Genomic DNA, 27,912 nt, shown 5'->3' with positions numbered 1-27,912 from the left:
GGATAACCACCCCCATGGCCACGTCAGAGGAGTCTACTTGGACCGTGAAGGGCCTGCGGGGGTCAGCATGGGCCAACACAGGTTCCGTGGTAAACAAGCCTCCTGGCACTGGGGGGACCAAGCCAAGGGCGGACCAGCTTCCCCCCCTATTTGGTTTTCAACAAGTCCGTCAGTGGAAGGGCTACTTTGGCAAAGTTGGGGATGAATGAACGGTAAAAATTGGCGAACTCTAGGAAACCTTGCAACTGTTTCCGCGTGTGCGGGGGTTCCCATGCCAATAAGTCCCTGACTTTCCAAGGGTCCATCTCAATCCCCACGCAGGAGACGCGGTAGCCGATAAACTCCACCGCCTCTCGGTGGAATTCACACTTAGAAAATTTTGCAGAGGTCGACTGAAGATGGCACCATAAAAAGCTGAACTTCTGTTCAGCTCTTCAGCCATGCCGAGGGTCAGGAGCTTCTGCACCTGGCTGACCTGAGCAGATACGCAAATCTGCTCGCCGGTCGCCCCAGGAACCGGGAACGGCATCCTGAGGGTCCTACAGATCCGTGGGGAGGTAGGGGGACCGAACTCCCCAGATTAATAGCGGCGTGTGCTCAAGGTCACGATGGCGTCCTTGTTGCAAACAACTTTACAAGCTTGAAACGACCAGCTGACCCTACATTCTTCCCAGACCATCTTTTACCAGATTGACAGAAGCGCTGACAGAAGCTGGAGTCTGCAACAGTAAGAATTGAAAGCTTTCTGGCTCTTCCCTTTCTTTTTCCACAAGCTCTTCCCCCCCCTCCTCAACCAATTTACAAGTGAATTCCCTCTTTCGCCGAGTGAGAGACTCCCAGCTAATTATACCCACTAACCAAACAAAGAGAGAACTTTGAAGTTTTGTTGAAAAAAGTTCAGTGGGAGTAACTGACTTGATACGGAGATCGACAAACTGATAATTTGGGATCGCCCGTGCTCTCGCGAGACCGCACGAGACTTTCTGTTTTTAATTTGTGACTGCCTGGAACTATGGAGAAATTAACTAAGGCACAGCTTTTCCATTTGTTATGCGAAGGGAACTCAAAGATACTGAAAGCAGTCAAAAAGCTGGAAAAGGAAATCCGTGGGATTAAGGGGGAGCTTTTGGACGAAGCCGACGGCCTGGAGAGAGCAGCTGATACAGCTTTGCCAATAATAAATCAAAAGAAAACTCAATGTTTGGAAGTTAATCAACAGGAGAGGGAGAGAGATAAAGTATTCAGAGTCTACTCAAAGGCGACTGCAAGCAAGAATCAAGTAAGAGATTTCTCTGGCCCTGACAGAAGGACAATCAGAAACACTCTACTATGGAAAAAAACACAATTTCATTTTCTGCGACCACCTGAAGGATGAGTTGAACAATGGAGTATTCTCCTGGCTTTCTGTGGGAAAGACAGCAGCAGTAACTTTTAGGACAGGACCAATATATGAAGAGAACTGACTTTATATCATCTAAGACAATAATAGAATATATCCTTATAATAGATTATACTCTCATATGTATCAACAACTAGTTTGCTAAGAAAGATGGTAATAACTCCTAGATCAGGATTAATATGCGATGGGAATTGAATATGTATGTCAATATGTATGCTAAAAGAGGGTGATAAACCATACTTCATAGGCATTAACAAGACGGCAGTAGTAACTCCTGGGTCAGGGCCAATTTATGAAGGGGACTGACCTAATATCATTTAAGATAATAACAGAATGTATTCTTATAACAGATCATACTCTCATATGTATTAACAATCACTTGGCTAAGAAAAATGGTAAAAACTTCTAGATTAGGAATAATATGTGATGGGAACTGAATATGTATGTTAAAAGAGATGGCAAACCATATCAGCTGGTCGCTTTTTCTTCTCAATTTCTCTGTAAATGCTTTATATAATAATAAATAACAAAATTATAAAAAAAAAAAAGAAAGAAAATTTTGCAGAAAGGTGATGTGTCCGTAAGCGGTGCAAAACTTCGCGAACCAAAGACACATGTTCAGCAGGGTCTTCTGAATACAACAAAATATCATCAAATTAAACCAGGGCCCTCTTGTACAGCAGGTCATGCATGACCTTGTTAATTACATTCATGAACATGCCCGGAGCACTGGCGAGGCCGAACGGCATAACAGATTCTCCCAGGGGGGTGTTAAAAGCAGTCAAGTACTTGTGCCCTTTTTTTATCCGCACCCTGTAGTACGCCTCTCGTGAATCCAGCTTAGTAAAAATGCGTGCTTGCCCAAGATGGCCCAACAAGTCCTTGATTAAGGGCAGGGGGTAGGCATTGCACTTGGAGACCGCATTCAACCCACTGTAGTCCGTACAGAGGTGTAGGAACCCATCCTTTTTTTTTACGAACAAGACGGGAACCGCCATTGGGGAGGTGGCGGAGTGGATTCTTGTCGAGGAACGCCCTGAGCTCTTGCATCTCCCTGGGGCTCCTGGAGTACAGTTTAGCCCTCAGGAGGGGCTCCCCCGGCTTCAATTCAATGGAACAGTCAGTTTTTCGGTGGGGGGCCAACTGGTCACACGCTTTCTCTGCAAATACATCCTGCAAGTCCTAATACTCTCTAGGTAACCTCTCTGGTCCCATCCTCACCAAGGCGGCTGTCTCGGCAATGGACCGTTTCGAAGCACCCTTGGTCACTGAGCGGTGATGCTTCTCGCACCCCGGCTCTAGGAATTGTATAGTTTCTTTGCTCCAGTTTACTATGGGCTGGATCCTTTCCCAATGTTTGGCCACGTCCATCTCCAGTGGAAGCGTCTTGCTCACCGCTCCCCCCCCCCCGGGGCACATTTCCCATCCATCTGGGTGAAGCGGAGGGGTTTTGCCAAGGCCACCTGCCCCACTCCCAATATCTTTGCCAACAGGGGGTTAATCAAAGTCTTGGTGCACCCAGAATCCACAATACTCTGGACCCCCACCTGCTTCCCCGTTTTTGGCACAGTAAGAGTCACTGGGAAGCACTCACCAAACGTTCGCCCCTGCCCGGGACCGGCTGGTGGGGCTTTGTTACCGCAGGTCTTCCTCGTTTCCTGATGGCTCTCCCGAAGCAGCCTCCTCCTCCGTCTCACTGTTGCTCGTGGCATCTAGTGGTACCGGGCCACCCTGGGGCGCGAGCAGGGAGCAGACGGTTTTATTGGTGGGGGTCTTTCACTTTGGTGATCCTACAGCCGGCTTGGCTGTTGCGGCCACGGCTTTCTTGGAAGGCTTGTCCCCATAAGTAGGCGGCTGCTTCTTGGAAGGACACTGGGCAAGAAAGTGGCCCTGTCCGCCACATCCCAGGCAGAGACTCTTCTCCTGGCACCAGTTGCGTTCGGCTGCATCCACCCTGGGGGCTTTCGGGGCCGGCGCTTTCTTTGGGGTGGATGTCTTAGGTGGAACTATACATGAGCAGGCAGTGTGATGCAGCGATAAAAAAGGCGAATGCCATTTTGGGCTGTATCAACAGGGGCATCACATCAAAATCACAAGATGTCATAGTCCCATTGTATACGGCACTGGTCAGACCACACCTGGAGTACTGTGTGCAGTTCTGGAGGCCTCACTTCAAGAAGGACATAGATAAAATTGAAAGGGTACAGAGGAGAGCGACGAGGATGATCTGGGGCCAAGGGACCAAGCCCTATGAAGACAGGCTGAGAGACTTGGGAATGTTCAGCCTGGAGAAAAGGAGGTTGAGAGGGGACATGATAGCCCTCTTTAAGGATTTGGAATTTTGTCACTTGGAGAAGGGCAGGATGCTGTTCCCATTGGCTGCAGAGGAAAGGACACTCATTGATGGGTTTAAACTACAAGTACAATGATATAGGCATCAGGAAAAAAAATTTCAGTCAGAGTAGTTCAGCAGTGGAATAGGCTGCCTAAGGAGGTGGTGAGGTCCGCCTCACTGGCAGTCTCCAAGCAAAGGTTGGATACACACTTTTCTTGGATGCTTTAGGATGCTTTGGGCTGATACTGCCTTGAGCAGGGGGTTGGACTAGATGGCCTGTATGGCCCCTTCCAACTCTATGATTCTATGATTCTGTGATGGCATTCAAACCCCAACAGCTGAGTGTTAGGGATGAGAGTACGGGAGGTGGTAGAAGTGCAGGGGTGGTAGAAGTGCAGGGACACTGGAGAGTGTGAGAAGCACAAGGGGATTGTAGCAGGGCTCTGGGGTCTGGGCAGGCAAGGGCTGAATGGGAGAAGCCCAGGAAGGCAACTGGCATGGGCTGAACAGCAGCTGGCAGAACCTCAGAGAACTGTTTTACGTTGGGAGAGCCTGATGGAGCCATGGTCTTCATAGTGGAAACACCGAAGGATTCAGCATTAGAATCAGAGAGGAGAGAAGCAGAGGGGGAAGCGGAGGTCGTGATGTATAACGGACGCTGTCAGAAATCCCCTTTCCCTCAGTGGCCTGGGCTTGTTAGTGAGAGGACACTAAGAGCTGCCACCAGACTGAACACAAGGGTTGGGGATAGGCATTGGAGTAAGGCAGACATAGGATACAGGGAGGGGACATCCAGGGGAAGTAACCGGAGGACTCCCTGGTTGAGGGGCCTTGGAACTGTGACAACCACGTCAGTAATTTAACTTGGATGGGCTCAGAATATAGGCCAGTGTCATGGCCCCGTCTCCAGAGGTTTCCTCTGCACCACTGCCTGAGCTCATTCTGCCAGCTCCCTCGGAGGAAGAAGTGGAGGAGCTGGAGCAAAGCAGCAGGGTGCTGCTTAGAGAGGCAAGTCCCGATAGGGAGCCACAACCAGGTCCCAGCCAGACAAGCACCATGCCCTCTGCACCAGCATAACCTCAGCCTGCAGCAAAAACCCTGAATAGCCCAGACTGATCTCCAGAGCGCAGGAGGGAATGCAGGAGGGCAACATTGGCAACACGCAGGCAAAGTGTTCGGCTTAGACTATAGCAACAGGCTAGGTTGGGCTCAGGTGAGGCTCATTCATTGGAGGAAGGCTGAGTGCCAGATGCAGCCACTTGGTGTGACAGCTCAGCTTGTTCTTAAGCACAGCAGAAGTGCTTCCCAGTGTGGCTGCAACCTTATGCACATGTCCACCCGTTGCCTTGACTGGTTTCCTGCTCCCTGACGCTTCGACGAAGTTCTGTTTGACTGATTCCCGGCTTGACCTTGGTAAAGATAAACAACAACTCTTTCGGTTCTCCTTTGGACTTCGTCAGCTAACAATTCCTGATAAGACCCGGACTGGACTTTTGATTACTCTCTGGTACGTGCTTTGAACTTGCTTGACTCGGTAACCGTGCTTGTCCTTGCACTAACCCTGCGTGTGCCTGGCTAGGGCAGCACAGCCAGTGCCAAGGGCCTCCTAAGACTATAACTCTGAGTAGGACTGCACTATTGTATTGTTTTATTTATTTTATTTATTATGTGATTTATTTTCCTGCCACTCCCATTCCAATGCCTCGTGATGGGTCACAAAGTCCTCAATAAAAACCCATTAACCCCCATTAAAATGCCATTACAAATACAATAACATGGTAAAAGTATAGCAAACAAAGCAATAAAACAACTTGATCCCCCCCCACCCACGAATCTAATAGCCCACTCGAGGGGAGGGAGGTCCCAGCTGACAACCACCTGTCAAGAGCAGACAGAACTCACAAACAAACTTCTATAGAAAGAAAGCTTTAATTGGAAGTAGATCTGAATACTGTAACATTCGAAGTCAAGACTGTTCGATATCAGAAGAGCAAGCAGTTATCAATACAATTCTCCTGCCGAAACCCAAGCGTTCCCAAGGGGAGGGGCTCACCCTCTCACTCACTTGGCTTCCTGCCAAGGTGCCAAAGTTAGCACGGCCTTGGTCAGGCCGGCTCCCCAGGCTAGCAGATAAGATGTATACAGGAACACAGGCAACAATGTATCACAGCAGGGAGACTATGCAGTGTGAAAACGAAGAGATCAAATAAGCATTCTGGTTACATGGGAAAGTTAGCAAGGACAAAATACACCAAGATGGAGTCTCTTAGGTTCACTGAACTCGAACAGGGCAGAGAGCAGGGACTGATCCTGACACCACCCAGCTGCCAGCACTAGCCTTGGGGAGGGGGGGCACGCTCTTCCTCAGGGCCATGGCCTCAATCATATGCCTGGCGGAAGAGCTACATTTTGCAGGACCTGCAGAAAGCAGAAAGCTCCCGCAGGGCTCACAGCTCACTCAGGAGCTCATTTCACCAGGTCAGGGCCAGGACCAAAAAAGCCAATGTAGAAAAAGCACTCGGAAACCATGTATGAATCAGTTTATTTTTTGTCGTTCAGATGTGATTATACACATTCACGTGTCTTCTAAAATTCTGCACTGTTACATTAGACAGTACGATTAACATTCAACTTGAGGTACTTCATATTTATATAACTGTCCTTCATAAATGTCATCGGTAGCTATAGTCAAGCGATGTTCCAAGCACAACTGGATGCAGCTGTGTCTGAAATAACAAAGAATTTAACATTTTTTCCCGTTCAGTGCAATTACTATAGAAATTAGAACATTTAATTAAATACTATCTCAGATATGCTTAGAAGTATATTACACCACAAATCCAACATGTCTGCCTTCCCTCTCCAGTTCACCATGCAAGACTATGTTAGGTAGAATTTAACATGACATTTCTAGTCTTTCCCATTTCTCACCATCTGTTGTATCTGGTCTTTGACATACACAAACCAATAAATTCAGGAATACGTACATTTAGAACCAAGTTTCTATTGAGGGTGTAAAACCCTTATCTGGAAGCAATCCTATAATCCTACTGAGTTACTCTGGGGTAGATAGTTTGGCACTATCCACAAACCATTTAAGGCCACATTCACTTGACTGGACGGAATCTAGCCTAGTTTGGGGAGTTATGCTTCACTGACACCCAATTCAAGGCCTGCTCTGTTCCGCAGGAGGCAAAGGGTTCCATTATGGTGTGGCACATGGCCCTTCTCAAAACAGTACTGTCCAAGTCTAAGACACGTTTCAAGCTGAGACTTCTGTATCAGGCTTTCTGAACAGGGTTTTTTTTTTGTGAAACAGACCCAGAAGGGTTTTCCCAATTGGGTGGGAGCTAATTGGTTTTTTACTTTAAAATATTGGTTGACATAATATATGGTTATGTCAACCTGTCCCCCCTCCCAAAATGGCCACTGATGAGCCTGGAGGGAGTGGGGAGGGGAGGGGCCCTGATGATAAAAATCCTTGCTGGCCGAGGCTCATGGCGCATGATAGCAACCATAGTCCAGAGAGGTAACTTAACTCATTTTAACTGCATTGGGGAGGGGGGGTTGTGGAGTGGTAGCTGTCTGCCCCAACCCTGCTCCCAGTCCCAGTAGGATGCTGGGCTGCTTCTGCCGTTGAGAGGGTGTGTGTGCGTGGGGGGGGGGGCGGCAACAGAGTGTGAGGTCACATTTGGTGGGAGTGCCTGAGTGATTTCACTTTGGTGACGTGTGACTTCTGGGGACATTGCAGGGCAGTGTGGCCTCCTGATCACTTCTGAGCCTTCTCTAAGTCTGAAGAATGCTTTGGGGATTTCTCAACAGCAAGAAGGTTGAAAAAGGCTGTTCCATCTGAACAGATAGAGGACACTATTTTGTGGCTTTAATAGGCAAAGGTCTGGGGTGTGATGGAAATCCCAAAGTTTGCTGAAATCTGTTTCATTTTCTGCGATGGGAAACATTATGGCCCTGCATAGAGATTCCCTATTGAAGGAGTAAACCATTCTTCTGCCCCTAGTAAGAGAGGATAGAAAACCCTTCAACATATCAGAGATGCTGAACAAACCTGTAATTACTTCATTACTTTTTTCTATGCTTCTTACAAGTGACCTCAGTTCTCAGACATAAAGTTGAACATTACTCTACAGTAGTGGTCCCCAACCTTCATCTGGTCGGGGACCGCCTCCAGGGGTGGGGGAGAGCCAGCGGCCCTGCTGCCGCAGTTGCTCAAAAATGCGCACGCGCAGAACTGCCGCGCATGCGCGTTTTGGCCACCAGGGGGCGCAAACGCGCACGCGCGGCACTTCAACGCGCGCGCGTTAGCATCGCTGGTGCGCCGGCTGCTGTGCCGGCCTCTTTCCCCCCTCTCGCTGCAGGGGGGGGAGGCAGGCGCGGCTGCTGGCGGCCCGGTACAATGGCCTTTGCGGCCTGGTACCGGGCCGCGGACCGGGGTTTGGGGACCCCTGCGCTACAGGGAAAAAACTGTCAAAACTTCACATCCACCAACTGAGGCAGGGATGGAGTCTTACAGGGCAATGCAGTAGGACTCATTACGTCCTCCCAGGAAGGGGGTCTGCTCCTATAACTCTTGCTAGAGAAGAACAATTAACTGGTGCTTGGGTAAATTATCACCTGGGCCTCTGGGAAGCCCATAAACATTTCTTGGGAGAGGGAAGCCTCATCAAGCTGCAGCCAGTTTATGGCAGCCCCTCGTGGGGTTCTCAAGGCAAGAGGCATTCAGAGGTGCCCTGGTCTGACTGCACAGCAACCCTGGACTTCCCTGGCGTGGTCTCCCATCCAAATACTAACGAGGGCTGACCGGGCTTAACTTTGGAGGTCACCCAAGTTATGGCAGCAATACGGTAGCAGAGTTCAATTTTGTTTTCACACCTTTGCCTGCATAAAAAAAGGAAGAAATCTAACTGTCTGCTTATTAGTGCTCTGGCTTTTGATCCCAAAGGTACGTTCCACAGTAATTCATTTTAGAAGCAGCCCCAGATTTAATTGCTATTTCTAAAGGACTGGAATGGAAAACTGTCAGATAGGATGGCACACATGCTTTATATTCCATTGTGTAAGACACCCGAGCTAAATGTGCGTCAGGAAGAATGCAAGCATTTAATGACCCAAAAGCATCGCCAGCGGGACAGTCCAGGCTAAGCTGACTGGCATGAATGTGCTAAGGCCAAAGTAACTCTGCAAACTCTGCCTCGCCAGTTCTCAAACCAGGGAGAGGCACTCGTAAATGTTTTTAGATCTTTTTGCAGCAGGGGAAAAATAACTTTAAATATCTCTTCCATACATGACTAGGGCACAATTTTTAAAAAGGTTTTAATGATTCTAGTTTTGATCTATTTTAAGGCAGCCAATTCAGAAATGTAAAATCCCAAATGTGTCTAATTCTTTTTTTAAACATTCGGAACAGGCAACTCCAGGGTTCTTGTTCCGCTTAAGGCAGCCACCACCCCTGTACTCTCTCTTGCACAGCTGGGCCTGTGCTTCTCTTCTCTGATTGGAGGGAAGCTGCATGCCAATATTTACATTCCTTTGAGAAAGGCAAGTACCACCATGTCCAGCATCTGGCACGATACTTCACTTTAACTGCTGCTAGACCTGTGTACTAAAGGTGATTTGGCACTGCACTATTGGTGTAAGGACCACCGGCTCCTACCTACCATAAATCTACATATTTATTGACAGTCGTGTGGAAAAATGCTCATAGGTTTTCTCTCTTGCTTCCTGTTTTTTTAATATGCAAAAGCAAAGCTGCTCATTGTGAAGGGGAGGGGAGACTGTGTCAGGGGGCTGAACTGTGCAGCTCAGGGTCCCGCGAACACATGAAGCTGCCTAATAGTGAGCCAAGACCTTGTTCCATCAAGATTCTCCAGGGTGGGGCTGACGTCTTTCCCATCAGCTCCGGCCTGCTTCTTTGAGCTGGAGATGCTGGGGATTGAACCTGGGACCTTCTACAAGCCAGTCAGGGGCTCCACCACTGAGCCACAACCTAATGCTGCTTCTGACTGTGCCCAGTTGCTTTCCCCAAAGAACTCAATGGCAGCTGGGGACTTCTATGAGAAATACACAAGTGCTGTTCCAAGGCAATACACTGCTGGGGCAGAGAGTTCCGTGGGGCAAAGCAGGCAGGGAGAGCCAGGAAGTGCCACAGAAGTGACAAGTTAGCCAGCCAAATGCACGCTTTTGTAGACCTGACCACAAGTTTTGTCTGAGAGCAGCAGTAGTGACATTTTATCCCATTCAAAGTGTGCAATTTCACGGTATTTTTTATTTTGGCTTCCTGAAAGACATGTAAGTAAAGTTAATTATTTTGGGGGAGAGACTGCAGCAGCTTTTGCCAAGAACATCAGGGACGGATGACACTATCAGTCTGTTTTCTTGTAAATCTTGGTTTATAAACAGGGCCGACATGCTCAGGGAGTATTTATATGTCAGGGGGGGATGTGTACTTTGTTCATATGATATAACCCAAGAAACATTCTTCTTGAAAAAAGCAGCACACACTTTGCATGGAATGATTAGGTGTTAGGGCCAGAGGTTGGGCATTTCTGCTTTAGGGTTGATTTTCCCACGTCCAACCCAAGTCTGGAACTCTAGACTGTACTTTGGGCACTGCAAACAATTTGTGGCACTAATGAGGAGATACCAGGATTCTAGTTGTCATAGAGGGTCAGTCTATCAGTGGCTCCAATCCCAGGCGGCTGAGGGGAACCTCCACATTCAGGGGGACCGATCCTCTGAATCCCAGAGCCAGGAGGCAACATCAGGGGAAGGCCTCAGCCTCTCTGCCCTGTGGTTGGCCTGCCAGAGGAACTGGTTAGCCCCTGTGTGAGAAGGGAGGCTGGACTGGATGGACCCTCCATGGCCTAACCCAGCTTCTTCTGATGTTCTTAGGAAGGCCTTGGCTTCTCTGCCCTATTGTTGGCCCTGCAGAGGAACTGGTTGCCACTATGACCATTTACGCACTGGAGGTTTCATGCCAGGCTGCAGGCTGGACTTTTAGTCGGGACAGATTGCCCCACCTCTTCCTGCACCCACATGGGGGAGCATTTGGACTGGTGCACCTCATCTGCCCCCGATTTGTGCTCATCCATGGGAGCTGGGGCAGTGAAGTTCTCAGTGCATAAACGGTCTATGTAAGACAGGATGCCAGACTAGATGGGCTGCTGGCCTGTTCTTAGTACCCAGCTTGCTGGGGGTAAACGGTAATGACTGGGGAAGGCACTGGCAAACCACCTTGTATTGAGTCTGCCAAGAAAACGCTAGAGGGTGTCACCCCAAGGGTCAGACATGACCTGGTGTTTGCACAGGGGATACCTTTACCTTTAGTCAAGAGCAGTGGTTCCCAACCTTTTTATCACCAGTCAACGCTTGACAATTTTACTGAGGCCTGGGGAGGAGGCCTTAGACTGTGCTCCAGTTGCTTTCCCATTGGGGGGCGCTGCCAGCAGCAGCTGAGCAGTGCCATGCCGAGGGGGAGCCCCAGGCATGGTGGCCACCGGAGAGCACCAAAGGTGCCATGGCGAGCCCAAGGTCACCCAGCTGGTTGCATGTGGGGGAGCGCAGAATCGAACCTGGCTTGCCAGAATAGAAGTCCGCACTCCTAACCACTACACTAAACTAGCAGCTTAAGCAAGGACCTTCACATTTCCCTCAATGAAGAAACCAATTGATCCTCAACTTAAAAAGAAGGGAAGTAAAACAAACTAAGGACGAAAGCTCCTTCGCAGACACAAAAACGGGAACAAAGCAGCTCAGGAAAACTACTCTAAGCAACTTTCCAGTAGTAAGAGTTATGGAGCTGCCTTTCTGAAAGTGCACTTTTATTTTCATGAACAGGGAGTTGCTTGCTGTCATTCAGTTACACTCGTTACCTTCCCTTTTTACTACTAGCTGTCCTATGGCCCTTTTCCTGCCCAGAATGCAGACGGTTCTGCAGGAAGCCTGACAACCAATTTGTAGAGGGGGAGGGGACAATGCTTCTGGACAAGGAAAACCTTCCTTCCAGATCTCACTGGAGATTGGTCAAATCACAAAGAGACAAAACACCACTCAGGTGTATCTTTTGTAAGGCTGTCGTTGCTGATTGTATTAGAATCGCTCTCTCTTTTTTTACAAAACACATGCTTAACTCACAGTTAAATGAAATGTTTTTTATGTTTTTATCTTAATAGTTATTCTAGGTTGTGAAATACTGAGTGCTACCCAAAGCAACCAGGAGCTGTGACTGTCCTATTAAGTAGCTGCTGAGTCAACTATGTTGCTATATGACTCCACAAAACTAGAGTCCAATAGCACCTTAAGACCAACAAAGGTATATTCAAGGTAGGAGCTTTCAAGTACATGCACTCTGTGAATGCATTCAAAAGCTCCCGCCTTGAATAAATCTTTGTTGGTCTTAAAGGTGCTCTTGGACTATAGTTTTATTGTACTATGTCACACCAACACGGTGACCCGCTTGAATCTAGCTATATGACCCTGCAATTTCTGTCAGTGTGCATCTGGTATTAACAATAATCAACATTACTTAAAATGAATCAACATTCTAAGCATAATTACAGCATGTCCAGCCTAACATTTGGTTCCCACCCAGAAAGCCAGAGGCTCTTTGGAGCCAACTTGCTTCCAACTCTTTAATTATCCAATTACTTAATTTGTGCGGCATTAATAACATTCAAGATGCAGTTAAGGGAACAACAACAACAACAAAAATGTAGCCCAGAGCTGATACATTCCATTGCGACTGACAGCAAAATAATCCTCCAAAAGATTTTTAGCTCTTAATGAGAGAGGAAAAGTAATTCCATAGTAAATGAGTTCTCATCCAGTTTTAGCAGGGAACAAAAGTGATCTCCACAAAACTCACTGACAGTGGGAAGGAACTGGGGACCAAGAAAGGAAGTGCGTAGAATGGCTGCCAAGCTTCCTGGGATGAATATATATGTTCTACGAAGCAGAGAGGTTGCTACTACCACTGCCATCACCATTACTGAAGCACTGCAAAGCAGGACGAACCATTTGGGTCAGTGGTAGGGGAAAGTGCATTAGGACAGGGGTAGTCAACCTGTGGTCCTCCAGATGTTCATGGACTACAATCCCCATGAGCATTTGCTGGCAGGGGCTCATGGAAATTGTAGTCCATGAACATCTGGAGGACCACAGGTTGACTACCCCTGCATTAGGCCACGTCCAATGTACAGTGACCCAGTACGGTTTTCAAGGCGAGAGACATTCAGAGGTGGTTTACCCTTGCCTGCCTTTGTACTTCCTTGGTGGTCTCCCCTCCAAGGACAAACCAGGGTTAACCCTGCATAGGCTCTGAGATTTCAAGGTAAGAGAGGCTCAGAGGAGTTTTCCCACTGCCTGCCTCTGCATGACCACCATGGGGCTGACCCTGCGTAATTTCCGCGATCTCATGAGATCAGGCTCTCAAGGGCCAACCGAGTCAAGGCCATTTGCTTCAGTACACTAGCATTATACAGGGAGAGTGGGGCTGCCTATATGCCAGTGTCTCCAGACTTAAACATGTATGCAGAGAAGCTCTGCAGAGCAGCCAAAGTGAAAGCCTCGTTTTCATTGCTGCATAACCTGAGCTCCTTGAAGAGGTTCATTTGCAACGGTGGTCATCTGGAAAACAGCTGGCTAAGGGAGAGGGGTCTGTGCGTGGATGGCTGTTACTGGTGAGCCCCAGGTTTACATCTCTAATATCTAAATTCAAAGAAGGACACCTTCTGTAGCAAAAAAGGCCGTCCAATGTCAAAGAACAACCTGCACAAGAGCCCGCAAGATACAGATCCTCAAGTCTAGAGGAGTAACCAAGAAACAGAAAAACAGACCTAACTCCAGTTCCAAGAAATCTGTAAGAAAGCTGGTGGGGGGGGGATAATCCACATTTAACAAATGGTGTTAGTGTCAAAAATAGTGGGGGAACATCTATTTGCTCTTCTTCTGCTGGTCAGGGCATCTTAAGAGTAGGAAGACTGGGGGACTTTGACTTCATGGGACCTCCAGGGCTATCACATTTTGGCTATTAGGATACAGTTAAAAACTGCATTTAGTAACATAGTACCAGAACTGATCTCATCTCTGCAGACAACAAACTAAGCCTTAAACAGGGTCTGAAACCAGACCTACAGATCATGCCATCACATTCCCCTTGCCGTGGAAACCTTCTTTCTTTCTTTCTTTCTTTCTTTCTTTCTTTCTTTCTTTCTTTCTTTCTTTCTTTCTTTCTTTCTTTCTTTCTTTCTTTCTTTCTTTCTTTCTTTCTTTCTTTCCTTCTTTCTTTCTTTCTTTCTTTCTTTCTTCCTTTCAGGCATAAAAGATAAGTTCAGGAATCTGCCCTCCTTGGACTCCAGTGCCGTTGGTGCTGTCGGAAGAGCACTGGAACTGGACAGTTACTTTCCCGCACTGGACCTCTGTCATCCCTTCCTGCCCAAAATAGCTGAGTTCGTTGCCATCCAGAATCACGCTGGCCGTGTAAAACGTATCTGGTTCAATCTGCACAGGATACTCAAACCACACCGGGAAAGTGTTGCTAGATCCGTCCGAGAAATACTTGCTCAAGTTCTGCCCCAGGGTGACGCCTTGTCGCTTGAGTTCGATCTTCGCGCTGTACTCTGCCGACCCACAGCTGGAGCCATAGAGCCCAAAGCCCGCGATGAAGACGCGCCGGTCGACAGCAAACTGGATGCTGTCACAGCGGCCCCTATACCGCCACTGGTTGCTGCGATAGGCGCAGGACTGGAAACGGTGGCAGCGCTGCGGGACAAGCCCCTTCCGGGCGTTGCTCACAAACTGCAGCTCCGGCTTCTTGGCTGCCGTGTACCAGAGGAAGATGTCGTTCGTCTCGTTGAGGGTCAGGATGCCCGACTGAGCGGCCCCATTGGCAAAGTCGTCCAGTGCCATCGTAGGGATGCGGATGAGATAGAGGGCCTTTCCCAGGACCTTCCGCTTGTTTTCGATGCTGCCGGGCAACTCCTGCCGTTGGCACTCCACCTCAGCCCAACTGAGGGCAGCTTCGAAAACCACAATCTCTTTGGCATTCAGGGTCTCCCTGCGAAGGATGCTTTCCAGGGTCTGGAAATCGATGTCGCAGAACCCCTCAGACTTCAGAGCCAGCTCCGCCTGGGCGTCGATCACTTCCCAGCAGCGCTCGGTCAGGTCCGGCTCCTCGAACAAGCAGCTCTGGGAAAGCAGCACACAGGCGTTCTTGGCGCTCAGGCTGGTCTCGAGGAAGTTCACGCAGGCGCGGGCAAGGTGAGGGACGATGTACTTTTTGGCAGCATAAAGCGTTGCAAGAACCGTGTCCGCAGCCAAGTCTATTTCGTCACAATATATGTACCTGGAAGAGAAGACAGACAGGTGATGCTATCGAGCAAAGCTGGAATTCAGTGGCACTTTGAAGACCAATGAAGTTTTGGGCACGGTAGAAGCCTTTGTGTGATGCTGTTGTTTAGCACAGGCCAGGAGAAGGCAGGCAGGCAGGCACAAAGGAAGAAAAGCAGGCGGGCAGGCAGGCAGAAAGGAAGGCAGGTAGGAAAGAAGGCAGGAAAAAAGGCAGACAAGTAGGAAGGCTGGCAGGCAGGCACAAAGGAATGCAGGCAGGCAGGTTGAAGGTGAGGTGAGACATCAAGCAGCAACAGGTACCTGGATAGTAATAAACTCACATTTTGAGTCCAAAAGTACCTTAGAGTAGCGATCCCCAACCTGTGGGCCGTGGACCACATGTGGTCCGACTAATTGAAGGTGGACCGCGAAGGACGCCTCCCCCCCCCCCGGAAGGAAGGAAAGGGCCTAAAGGAGGGGGGAAGGAAGGAAGGGGAGTAAATGACAGAGGAAGGAAGGATGAAGGAAGGCAACACTTAGAGTGGCAGTGGTCCTGTTCTCCCCACCCATGTGGTGAAGGCCAGGGCTGCCCCCCTTTCCCTCCCAGGCATTAGCCACTGGATGGGCAACCACCCTCCCCCTGACTGTGGTCCTAGGCCCCCTACCCCTCCCTCCCAGTTTGCTTGCTAGCTGGCTCACCTCTGGGCGTCTGCACAATAGAGGGGGCTGGCACTTCTTCCAAGTGGATTGGAATCCAAGTAGAAGAAGTTGGAGTAGATGCAGCCAGGAGCAGGACAGCCTACCTGATTAGCCATTCATTGGATGGATGGCCAATCAAGTACACAAGGAGTCCCAACTCCTTCTACCATCCCTGTCCGGCTTTATTTAAGATACAGTTATGCAGTTTGTAGAGCTGTCGATAGACAAAAGAATTTTCAGGAGTTTAACCATCTACCTTTAACTGCTTCATTAACAGATTGAACATTAATCACATAGCATGCTCGGCAAAGCCTCATGATAAAGACTTTTTTTGAGATGGTGACAAAAATGTAAGCTAACATGCAATTTAAACAAAAACAATTTAAACAAAACTCACAATTTACAGCTTTAATAACATTGAAACAAAAGTGCAAAAAATCTGAAGCCATGGACTTGCAACATCCACACCAACCTCGACCAGGGCCAGAGCATTCTCTGTCCTGGCCCCCACCCGGTGGAATGAGCTCCCAGAGGAGATCAGAGCCCTGACAGAGCTTAAGCATTTCCGCAGGGCCTGCAAAAAGGAGCTCTTCCGCCAGGCATTTGGTTGAGACCAGGCACAACCAACAGCAAATGAAGGGCCCCTGCTCCCCTCCCTCCCAGAACTCCACCAGAGCGCTCTGGACCTGTTTGTACTGTTGCATTGTTTATAATATTATATTGTTATATTGTTATACTGTTACAGCCATTAGTTATTAATATTATTGTACGGTTATTCATACGTTATAGACAGTTTCATGTATTGTTTATATGCTCTATGTAAACCGCCCTGAGCCTCCGGGGAGGGCGGTATATAAACATAATAAATAAATAAATAAACAAACAAACAAACCAAAGCTGTATCTGAGTCATCTGAAGTGTCCAGCACCAGGATTTGGGGGCCCGTAGTACCAGAGCCAAGGAATTGTGGGGCCCTTGCAAAGTACACTTGTGGTGGGAACAGCCAGACTATGGGTGGAAGGTCCCCTCACAGTGGAAAGAGGTGTCACTCCAAGTATCCTTAAAGAGGAAAATGGGCGGAGGAGAGAGGCTACGGGAAAGGAATGAGGTTCTATGTTGGTGAGTGTCAGGTGATGCACATTAGGACAAAAAATCCCAACTTCAAGTCTAGGCTGCTGGGGCCTGAACTTCCTGAAAATGAGAAGGAAAAAGATCTTGAGGTTGTATCGTAGTGCAGGGGTAGTCAACCTGTGGTCCTCCAGATGTTCATGGACATTTGGAGGACCACAGGTTGACTATCTCTGTCGTAGTGGACAGTTCTATGGTGCAGCCTCATTTGGAATTAGAAGTTAGCGAAAGTACAGGTGAGAGCACCAAGATGGAGCACCTTCCTTAGGAGGAAGGGATGAAGAGTCTGGGACTTTTCCATGGAAAAAAGAGACAACTACGGGGGGTATATAAAATAGAGGCATATAAAATTATGCATGGGGTAGAGAGAGCTGACAAAGATAAATGTTTCTCCCTTACCCTAAATAGTAGAACTCAAGGGTGTCCAAGGAAGCTGATGGGCATAAGGTTCAGGATGGATAAAAGGAAATACTACTTTACACAGAGAATGATTAAAATGTGGAATTCACTGCCAGAGGATGTAGTGATGGCCGCAGGAATAAACAGCCTACAAAGGAGATTAGAGAGATTCATGGAGGATAAGTCTATCAAGGGCTACTAGCCATGGTGAATGAGGGGAACCTCCACTCTGAATTCCAGAGCCAGGAAGCAACATCTGGAAAGAGCCTCAGCCTCTGTGTCCCGCTGCTGGCTGTCTAGAGTCTGGTGTGCCCAAACCCTTTTGGGCTGCTGTTCTCTTGGCTCCCAGGCCTCATCCCTAGTGCCCCCCTTCCCACACACACAGGAACACACCCCTCTTGCCTGGTGTCAGCTCTACTGCAAAGTCAAAACACACTATATTGCCTACACATTTTTGCTATTGTTGTTGTTGTGCTGTGGCCATATTGTAGTCTGGGGGGAAATATTCCTTTGCACTTTGAGTGCTGGTGGGGGTGGGAGAGAGAGAGAGAGAGAGAGAGAGAGAGAGAGAGAGAGAGAGAGAGACAACAACTTGTCTCTCCTGATCTCCTAATAGGACAAACTGAAGAGGAATAAAGATCACAAAAATTGTAACACATCCTTTCCAAAATTAAAATTCAAAATTACATTTAGAAAGAACAATTTTAGTATTGAAATAAATTAATGACCACTGGGTAAAAGTGACAGAGTATTGTGCCGAAGAGATCTGAAAAGAGAGGAAATATTCAGATTTTCCACATAATATATTTGTGGTAAGGCCTTGGAGGAGGAGCGTGCTTCATGGCTTAAGTGCCACTCAGCAGCACTTAACACTCACTCAGGGCGGCTGTCCCACCCCTGAGTGTCTCCTCTTTCAACCGGCTTGCCTGTCTGTCCAGCGGCCAGCCAATCGCCTTCCATCCCCCACCATGACCACCCCTTCCTCCTTCCCCTCCGAGGAATGGAGGCTGCAGATCCCTGCTGCATGAGATCCTGGTCCTGGTCCTGGTAGGAGGGGGAGGCCATCCGCAGATTTCTTCCACCCTACCTCTCCTAATCTAGCACCCACTGTATTCCTGAATTCAATGGGTTCGGCCTCTAGTTTTTCAATAAAGTTCCTTTTCATTAAGTTTTTTTGGAGCATGTCCAGAGGAGGGCAACAAAGATGGTGAGGGGTTTGGAGACCAAGACATATGAAGATGGGTTGGGGGAACTTGTTCTGTTTAGCCTAAAGAGGAGACAACTGAGAGGGGATCTGATAACCATCTTCTAGTATTTAAAAGGGTGCCATATGGAGGATGGAGCAGAATTGTTCACTCTTGCCCCAGAGGGACAGACCAGAACGAATGGGATGAAAATAATTCAAAAGAAATTCCATCTAAACTTCTGGAAGAAGTTCCTGACAGAGCGGTTTCTCAGTGGAACAGGCTTCCTCGGGAGGTGGTGGGTTCTCCATCTTTGGAAATTTTTAAACGGAGGCTAGATAGCCATCTGTGAAGGTTCAAGGGGGTGGCAGGTGACAGTAGATGAGCGATAGGGTTGTGAGTGTCCTGCATGGTGCAGGGAGTTGGACTAGATGACCCATGATTCTATGATTCTATGATTCTATGATTCATTGATTCTAACTGCCTCTTAAGATTTCTGACCAGATACATAGGTGGAATATCTCGCTCTTTACTGCCTCTCACATTGCTTCTGTCTCCTAAAATCACTAATTCCCCCATCATAAATTAAGGAGACAGGTCTATTTCCAGTAACTGTGCCAAAAAATAGATGTGTGGCCAGTGCAAATCTTTCAACCCGGGGGTAATATAATCCCTGTAACCATCCCAACAGTGGAAAATCCCATGGCCAGGAGCAAGCAGAAGACTTTTCCAGCCTCCCAAAGATGGAGACTTTTGGGGAAGGGTTGCCAACCCACCCTGGGTTAAGAAATTCCTGGAGGTCTGGGGTGTAGCCTGGGAAGGACAGAGTCTGAGGAGGGGAAGGGGCGCAGCAGGGAGAGGATCCCAGCCAGCCTCCTTTCTGAAGCTGTGGTTTTCTTCAGGAAGCTAAGCAGGGTTGGGCCTGGTCAGCACTGGGATGGGAGACCACCAAGGAAGCCCAGGATCACTACTACCCAGAAGCAGGCAAAGGCAAGCCACCCTGGAACAAAACGCAGCCGCAGCAGGAAGAGTCAGACTGCTGCCCCCCTACTGCCCCCATATTCCTCACCCTCCCCTTGGGGGGAGGTACTGCCCACTTTGGGAGCAGTCTAGAGGAGTCTAGAGGAACTGGTTGGTCACTGCAGGCGACACGATGTCTGATCAAGCAGGGCTCTTCATAGGTTCTTATGAGTTCCTTTTGTACCGGAAGCACCTGGCTATGACTGCTGGAAAGAGGGAGCTGGATAACATGGGCCAGCAGTGGTCTTCCCTGCCCCAGCAGCAGCGGAGCACTTCCATGACTCAGTGGAGCCAGCCACATGGTGTCGCTTTTCGCTGGAGTCAGCCTGTGGGAGAAAGCGCGCTCCATAATCCCTGCACGTGAAACCGTGTTTTGGAGCATACTTGTCATCCGCAACAGGAGTTGGCCAGACTCAAAGCAGCTTGGCTGTCCTTCTAGTGAACTGAGAACCTCCTCCAAAATTTGTGCCCTGTGGTATCCTCTGTGTGAACTGCTGGTTTGCATCCAGATTCCCAGCCACAAGAATCAACCAAGAATGGCCTGGGGACAATCCTTTGGTTTCAATTTCAGTCCTCTAGTTTCACTTTGCCCGTTCTGAGTGCAATGCACACAGGAAAGTCAATGGGACCAAAATTGCCCCCCCCCTTTGCAGTTTACAATTGAAAACCACAATAATTTCAACAATCTGAACCGTTTGGGTCTAAGCAGGACAAGGTGCCTTTGCTACTCAGGTGATAATCGAAATTCAGCATTCATCAGAATATCCATCAGTTCCCACAGCCTCTAAAATTACCATATGGGTAAAAGAGAAACATGTTTATTGCAAGAGGGAAAATCGGACAGGTAGAAAAACATTTCTGGGGGAAATATGCTGGTTTTTTTTTTTGAACACTTCTGATGAACGGATATTTGTGTAGGAAAAGGAATCAAGATAATTAAGCATTTGTCATTTTAAATCTGGGTGCTGTTTGTGCTACTTTTCCGGCAAGGTGCAGAAAATACTTCAAACTAATTTGAACAGCCCTGAGGTCAATCCTATCTAAGGTCTTGTTAAAAAAGATTCATGTTTGGCCCTTTAAATTTTCCTCATGTAGTCTGACATGTACCTCTAGCTAGGAAAGCAGACCACAGCTTTCCAGAGTCACAAGGGAAATGAAGGGAAAGTGATCCTGGGAATGAGGACATACATAACTTGCAGGAAGTTACAGGTGGAAGGGACATCTATGACAGGCAGCAGCAGGAGGGTGGGTGGGTGGGAAAACAGAACTTTGGGCAGCAGAACTGCTATTGGGTTTTGGATCAATGGAATGCCACTGTTAAAGAGTAGCTGGGGCCATACATAATGTTAGGTTTCATTTCTGTTGACATATGGTAAGCAAAATAAATAATCTTCCTCCTTTCTGTATTCAGAACCCATGAAACAACAAATGGGTCTAGATTTAAGTCCAGTAGTACCTTAAGTCTCTGAGGTGCCAATGGACTCAGATCCAGCTTTTCTAACACAGCTGTACTCTGAAACAAATCGGTCATGAATTATAACTTTCCCCCTACTAGATTATGTATGATTTGTCTACCGCAAATGTGTTTTAATGCCACACTTTACACCAGGGGTAGTCAAACTGCGGCCCTCCAGATGTCCATGGACTACAATTCCCAGGAGCCCCTGCCAGCGAATGCTGGCAGGGGCTCGTGGGAATTGTAGTCCATGGACATCTGGAGGGCCGCAGTTTGACTACCCCTGCTTTACACAGTGATTTGGCTCCCGCTTAAAACTTATACGGAAGAAGGTGTGCGTGTGTAGATGCTAAACAAAGCACACGCCCTTTGACATTTCTGATGTACCTGCCCCAAAGATATGACATAGTTTCATCCTGGTAGTTTGTAGCATGCTATGAAAATCATCTTCCCTAGACATACCTTGCGTGTTTTCTCTGACAAATTCTGCAGCTAACAGCAGTATCATTATTCAGAGGTAAAGTTACAGAGCTTTTTAAAAAAAATAACCTAAGACAATGCAAAAACTTTAATACCTATCAATTACACGATTAGATGCCACCCTAACAAAAATTACCAGATATGAAAAATCATGGCCACAACACACCACAACAGAAACTGAATAATATTACTGTATAAAAAAACCTACAAAGAACTGGATGTGCAACTTTCACTTTAATTCCTGAACTTACAGATCAACAACATGTCTCGCCTGATATCCTAAGCAACACAGGACAATCTAAAGAGGAAAAAAAAAAGATCACAAAAATTGGATCATATCCTTTCTAAAACTAAAATTTAAAATTACATTTATAAAGAACAAGATTAAATAAAATATAGTATTGAAATAAATGAATGACCACTGGGTAAAAGTTACTTTTAAGGGTGGGAAAACAGAATCTACCAACAAAATCTTTCTGATAATTAAAACAACAACAACAGCAACACTAAGACGGGATGGGCTTCTAGTGTTGGCGTCTCCATTTATACTCATGCCCAGCTCTGACTAGTCCAGAGTTTACTTCCATCAGAGAAGGAGGCTTACTTCAGCATGGCCAGGAAAGCTGCAGGCTCCACATCCGGGATCCGGATTTCATCTTTGTCCTCTGCGAGTTCCCCATAAAACATTGCATGGAACACCGAACTCCCAACAGCTAAGACGTACTGTTGGAAAAGGGAAGTGTTATGTCATGTTTCAAAACAAAGTCATTGCTGGAAGAAAACAGAAATGGGAGAAATCCGTGTGTGCTGAGAACAAAGCTTGGTTTCTGGAGAACCTGATGTGCCTTCAGTGCTTCATCAGACTTACGTTGTTAGTTTTGACAGCAAAGTTTGCCAAGTTAATTACTCAGTTTGGCTTTTGGAAAACCCTGGAGTTCTTAAACCCACGCTGAGAGCTACTGTGGTGTGCTGCTTAGAATATTAGATCGTGAATACACACACACACACACACACACACACAAAGATGCCTGAGACAGTATCGGCCCATCAAAGTCAGTAGCATCTCCTCAGACTGGAAGTGGCTCTCCAAGGGTGTCAGCCTGAGATCTTTCCCATCCCCTCCTGTCAGGACCTTTAACGGGATAAGCTGGGAACTGAACCAAGGACCTTCAACGTGCCAAGCAGATGCTCTGCCCCTGAGCCACATCATCTCCTCCATTCAAATCCCTGGAAAGCCAGAATGCTGACTGTCTCTCAGATTTAACTATCTTGAAGGGCTGTTGTGCAAATAAAAGAGGATAGTGCACACAGCCCTGGGACTTATGGAGGACAGGCAGATTAAAAATGTTAGCCGGGGCGGAGGGGGAGAGAAAAAAGTGTTCTGGGAAGCATAGTGCTTAGTAGGAGGGGAATGCTCAAGCATTTCACTGGCTGAAGAGTCTCCATAGCCTCCTACACGGAGTCTTAGCAGTGTCCCAAATAAAAGCTAAACCATGCAGCTGTTGCTTACTTTATGTCCTGGCAACCGCTGGGTCCCACCTGGTGGCCCCACCACAAAATGAACATCTGCCATCAAGTCATTGTTGAACATCACCGCATTTCTACAAACAGAGGCAAACATGTTAATTTAGGATGCGTGCATGTCCCCTCCCCACATCCAGGCAATACTGATCAGCATTTTGACAGCAGCACAAGAAAAGAAATACACACTTTAAAGCAGGGGTAGTCAACCTGTGGTCCTCCAGATGTCCATGGACTAAAATTCCCATGAACCCCTACAAGCATTTGCTGGCAGGGGCTCATGGGAATTGTAGTCCATGAACATCTGGAGGACCACAGGTTGACTACCCCTGCTTTAAAGGACTTCATGGTCACTAAATCCTTCCTTCCTTCCTTCCTTCCTTCCTTCCTTCCTTCCTTCCTTCCTTCCTTCCTTCCTTCCTTCCTTCCTTCCTTCCTTCCTTCCTTCCTTCGGGGGACCTTTATTCAAAGCACAATGTTACCAAAGAAGCTTGGCTGAGAACTTTTTTTTTGGGGGGGGTGTGAAGTAAATCATAAAACAAAAGCACATTCTTAATGTTTTATTTAGCAGGTTAAAACAAGGAACCTTTTTCAGGACAAGCAAAAATGCTGAACATTGATGTTGGAAAAGCAAAATATCCCTCCCTACAAATAAATGCATTTCTTCAATTTCTTTAATACGGCATTAGTCAGAACTGTTTTACATACTTAACATTATTATTAAAATAGAAAACCTTAAGAAGTGATAAAAATACATTGAGATTCATTTTGAGTAATGGAGTCCCATCTTTATCTTTTGACAGTCTCTACATGCAAAGGTACAAAATTTAGCCCTGTGCCTGAAACAGACTTTTCCCCTCCCCTCTTCTATTAAGTAAACGGGGGATGAAACGAGCTCTAGCTGAAGTACAGAAGGAACATCTGAAGAGCACTTGTCCCCTGAATTACAAGGGCAAATTATTTCGGCTCTGGCATTTTTCTTATATCAACTCTCTTCCATCACAGAGGACAGAACTGAATATCTCACCAGTGGAAATGCCCCTCTGTGATTTTCTATTTCCAAGAGAGGAAGGTATTCAAGGGGGGCTTGCACAGATCTCGAACTTGAACCTGTCAACATCTCTCCCTCTTGTCAACAGGAATCACTGCCTAGTAAGTCTGTTTTGCTCCGGATTGCCAGCAAAGTTAAAGGCAAACTTACCTTTCTCGGATAGTGGGATACAATCCTTGCCAGTTTGGAGCAGGGATGATGTTGTTATTGTTGATGTTTTGCTGGTGGTACTGCTGGACAGCAGCCGCGTTACTGTTCGCCAGCTTCTTTCGGGGGAATATATCAGCAGCCATCTTCTTCTTCTTTCTCGTCTTCAAGGTAATGATTTCATAGCAAACTGGGGGTAACTTGCTGCTGCTCCCGCTGCTTACCTTCTTGGAGTTTTTCTTAGACTTGTTCTTGACTGTCTCTGGAAGCATCAAGAAGAAGGTGAGACATTTCATGTTCTTTCCCTTGTCATCTACCATGAGTCTCCTTGTCTGTTTAAGCAGAGAGCCTAACTACGAGCCACAGAGGGAGCGAGAGAGAAAGAGAGAGCACAGAAGGTGCTAAAAGAGAGCAGCAGAAGGCGAGATTGTGCTTCGTCCACCAGCCAGCCAGCAAGGTGACCTTTTTCCAGAGTGCTGAATAAGATATCAGCTTTGTTCTCTTAAGTTTGATCCAGTACTTGATCGGTTAAACTGCTCCCCATCATGATTCCCATTTCCATTTACTTGTGCCTGGGAACGGCATCATCTGCCCCTGCGAGGCTGCTGTGCGGAGCGAGCAGGCAGAAGGGTGATCAGCTGCTTGTGCCTTGAATGGATCTGAGCACAAGAGGTGTCACAGCCCTGCAGAGGGAGGCAGACGGGCAGCGCTCTAAGCCAATAGCTGAAGCTGCCGAGGACGATTGGGCCGGCAGCACACTGACGCCCGTGGCAGTGGTGGATGAGCACAGCTCTGATGTGGAAAAGCCAGGGGCTGCGCTCTCCTCTAATGACTGGTTTAAGCTGCAAGGGAAGCCGCTCGTTCCAAGTGAGTCCGATAGAGACGGTCTGAAGGTGTGCATCTGACAGAAATCCCTGGCTAGGAAGCTGCTGCTGCTGCTGCTGCTGACTTTTGCACATGGAAATCGTTTCAGTAAATGTATGGATGAGTAATGGGGCTTTCACAACACTGAGAAATGTTTGCAAGCAGCGCATAAGCAGAGCCCAATGGACTGAGTCCCTTCTGCCCTACAAATCCCTTCCCATTGCAAGATCAGAATGAGAGCATCAGATGGATTTCATATTCAGACAAAGGCAGATTAACTTGTGGCAGTGAAATGGAGGGACACCCTTTTAACAGTCCCTTCTTTCAGTGTCATTTGTACTCTCAAGCTAAATGAGCAGAGAGCTTTTAAATCCCTGTGTTTGCTGCTAGCAAAAGGGTCCTTTGCAGACATCCCAACCCAGTACGCAGAAACTAGTTAAGTCAAATTATACCAGCAATGTCTGCATAGCAACACAGCCAAAACTTCCTATGTGCGCACCGGATATAAATTCCTACACATTTCAGATGCTTCTTTCATAGGGAAGGGTCTCAACAAAAACTCTGTGCCAACACCACTTGGGCCAGCACCCATCCAGAACCGGGTAGAGCAGCCTCTGGACACAGGAGAGGAACCCACCCTCTGTTCCATTGCTCAGTTCCAGCTTCTGTATTGGCAAGCAACACACTGCTTGCAGGCAGAGAGAGAGAGAGAGAGAAAGACAAAGGTGTTGCGAAAACGTCTTGCACTTCTATTTCACCCTAACGGGCAAACAAGAGGGTTGTCTCCCTACCTGAAGCAACCAAGCAGAACACATTGCTTGAGCGGCGGCACCATCACAGGATTTATTTATTTACTAGCCTCAAAGGCCATTCCTAAGAACGGGCTTTGAGAGGGCCCCCTCCCCTGGCTCCTGGCCAGGCAGCTTAAGGTGGCCTTGGGCCGCAGCTCGCAGCCAGATCAAGTGGGGTGGGCAGGGGCTGGGCAGTTCGTTAGCAGGGCCAAGACAGAGCTCCTTAGCAGGCAGTCAGCAGGCCAAGAGGCCCTCATTAGCAAGCCCTCCACCACGACCCTTTGCCCAGGGCCTTCTCCCCTTACCTACTGCTGGCTCCAGGCACTGAGGCATGTCTGAGAGCAAAGAGGCTAGAGTCCAGGGCCGGAGGGCGGGAGCTGCAGGGACAGGGCCAATCAGGGAAAAGCTGGCTGCACCATGATTGGCCCTATTCCAACTTGGACAGCCGGACATGTCCCACCCCCCAGGCTGTCTCACAAATATATAGAGGAACCATGGATAAGGATTTAGATTTTTATACTGCCCTTCCGTACGGCTCTGGGGGGTTTAAGGCAGAGAGCATAAGAAAAATCAACCCTCCACACTTGCAACCGGAAACATGCCAGAAACAAACTCCAGTCAGCCCCCAAAATCACAATAATTTTTTTCCAGCACCCTGTAACTAAGAGGTTAAACATCCCCAGCTTTGTACTCAGAGTAACAGTTCAGGAAGGAACCCAGCAAGAGTCACTAGAGGGATCTTGTTGATACTTGGTGAAAGAAAATGGGCTTGTGGCTCAAGAGTGGTACATGCTTCTACTCAAGGCTCATCCATGCTGGAAGATCCAGGTGTCTACGGCAACCCACCATGGGGACCCAAGCAGACACTGCCTTGTCAAGCACACACACAGTGTCACAAAGCGTAAAATATATCCTGCTGAAGAGCACACCAAGGCCACAGGAACTCTATTGTCTATTCTTGGTTGGGCTGACACCCCTTGCTGACCCCTCTGCTGCCCAAAAGATGCCACACAAAAGAAAGGGGGAGAAGCAGTGCAAGGATGCTGGTGCAAAACAACTGCAGCTGTGCCCATTTTTAGCCCACCGCTCTTGGTAATGACTTGTGGTAGGTTACAACAGTACACATAAAACCGCCATTAAAACTATACAACCCAACAAAAGATGAGCAGCAAATCCCGCCCCCCCCCCAGCAACTTGCGCAGGCAACCGTCCACCTTGGGGCTGTTACCAAAGACATGGGCCTGCAGGAGAAACCACATTCCTATGCTCTGCTCTGCTCTTCCCTCCCCTCACAGGATCAAGAATATATTATGTCATTATGCTGTAGGACAGGGGTAGTCAAACTGCGGCCCTCCAGATGTCCATGGAATTCTCATGGGAATTGTAGACCATGGACATCTGGAGAGCCACAGTTTGACTACCCCTGCTGCAGGGTTTTCCTCCCAGGGTCTGCACCAACGGGCACAAACAGGGAAACTCAGGTGCAAGAAAACAATTCTCAGCAGCAGTCTCATCTTCTGAGATGGCCCAATCTCCTCAGGATATCTTAACACGGGTGACTAGGAGTAGGTCCTTCTGGAATGAATGGCCCTCCATGTGGCAGGCAGGCCTTTATCCTGTCAGCTGCAATTGCACTATGTAGATTTTTCAAAATTACAAGGTGACCTTGACCTAGCTGGCTTTGTGATGGCTCAAAAGCTACCTGGAGCTGAACAGATAAAGGCACCCATCACGCTTTTTTGTTAGATTTGCTACAGCCTCAATAGGTTTGTGCAATACTCCAGTTCTGCTTCTGGAAACGCCATCTATGCAGCAGAGTTTACTGAGTAGCTTATGCCGCCGCAAAGAAGCTGCCTTAAACAGAAACAGGCCTGTGGTCCATCAAGGGCAGTCTTGTCTATTCAGACTGGCAGCGGCTCTCTGGGGTCTCAGGCAGAGAACAGTCTCCCCCATTCCCTACAACCTGGTCCTTTTAAGTGGAGATGCCGGGGATGGAAAGGCGCTACCACAGAGCCACAGTCCCGCCCCCCCCCCCATGATGTTATGGGACTCCCTATTGACTTATCAGTCTGAGCACATCCAAGAGCACCCGTGCTTT

General features: G+C 47.9%; 1 protein-coding gene across 3 annotated transcripts in view; it reads right to left on the bottom strand.

Annotated features, from left to right (window-relative positions):
* Positions 1–6,259: 6,259 nt before the first annotated feature.
* BTBD3 (BTB domain containing 3) overlaps positions 6,260–27,912 on the bottom strand; it is a 42,503-nt gene continuing 20,850 nt past the window's right edge. For 2 of the 3 annotated variants that reach the window (XM_077315946.1, XM_077315957.1), the window contains exons 2-5: positions 24,163–24,421; positions 22,951–23,041; positions 22,045–22,163; positions 6,260–15,090 (exon numbers count right to left, since the gene is read on the bottom strand). In XM_077315946.1, coding sequence (XP_077172061.1) covers positions 14,058–15,090; positions 22,045–22,163; positions 22,951–23,041; positions 24,163–24,305 — 1,386 coding nt within the window. In that variant the 5' untranslated portion in view covers positions 24,306–24,421 and the 3' untranslated portion in view covers positions 6,260–14,057. Of the gene's footprint in view, positions 15,091–22,044; positions 22,164–22,950; positions 23,042–24,162; positions 26,952–27,912 lie in introns of those variants that run through there. The other variant, XM_077315936.1, reaches the window with a different exon arrangement.

This window comes from Paroedura picta, chromosome 1, assembly GCF_049243985.1.
Source record: "Paroedura picta isolate Pp20150507F chromosome 1, Ppicta_v3.0, whole genome shotgun sequence".
NCBI classification, from domain to species: domain Eukaryota; kingdom Metazoa; phylum Chordata; class Lepidosauria; order Squamata; family Gekkonidae; genus Paroedura; species Paroedura picta.
This window is presented reverse-complemented; position numbering and strand designations above follow the sequence as displayed.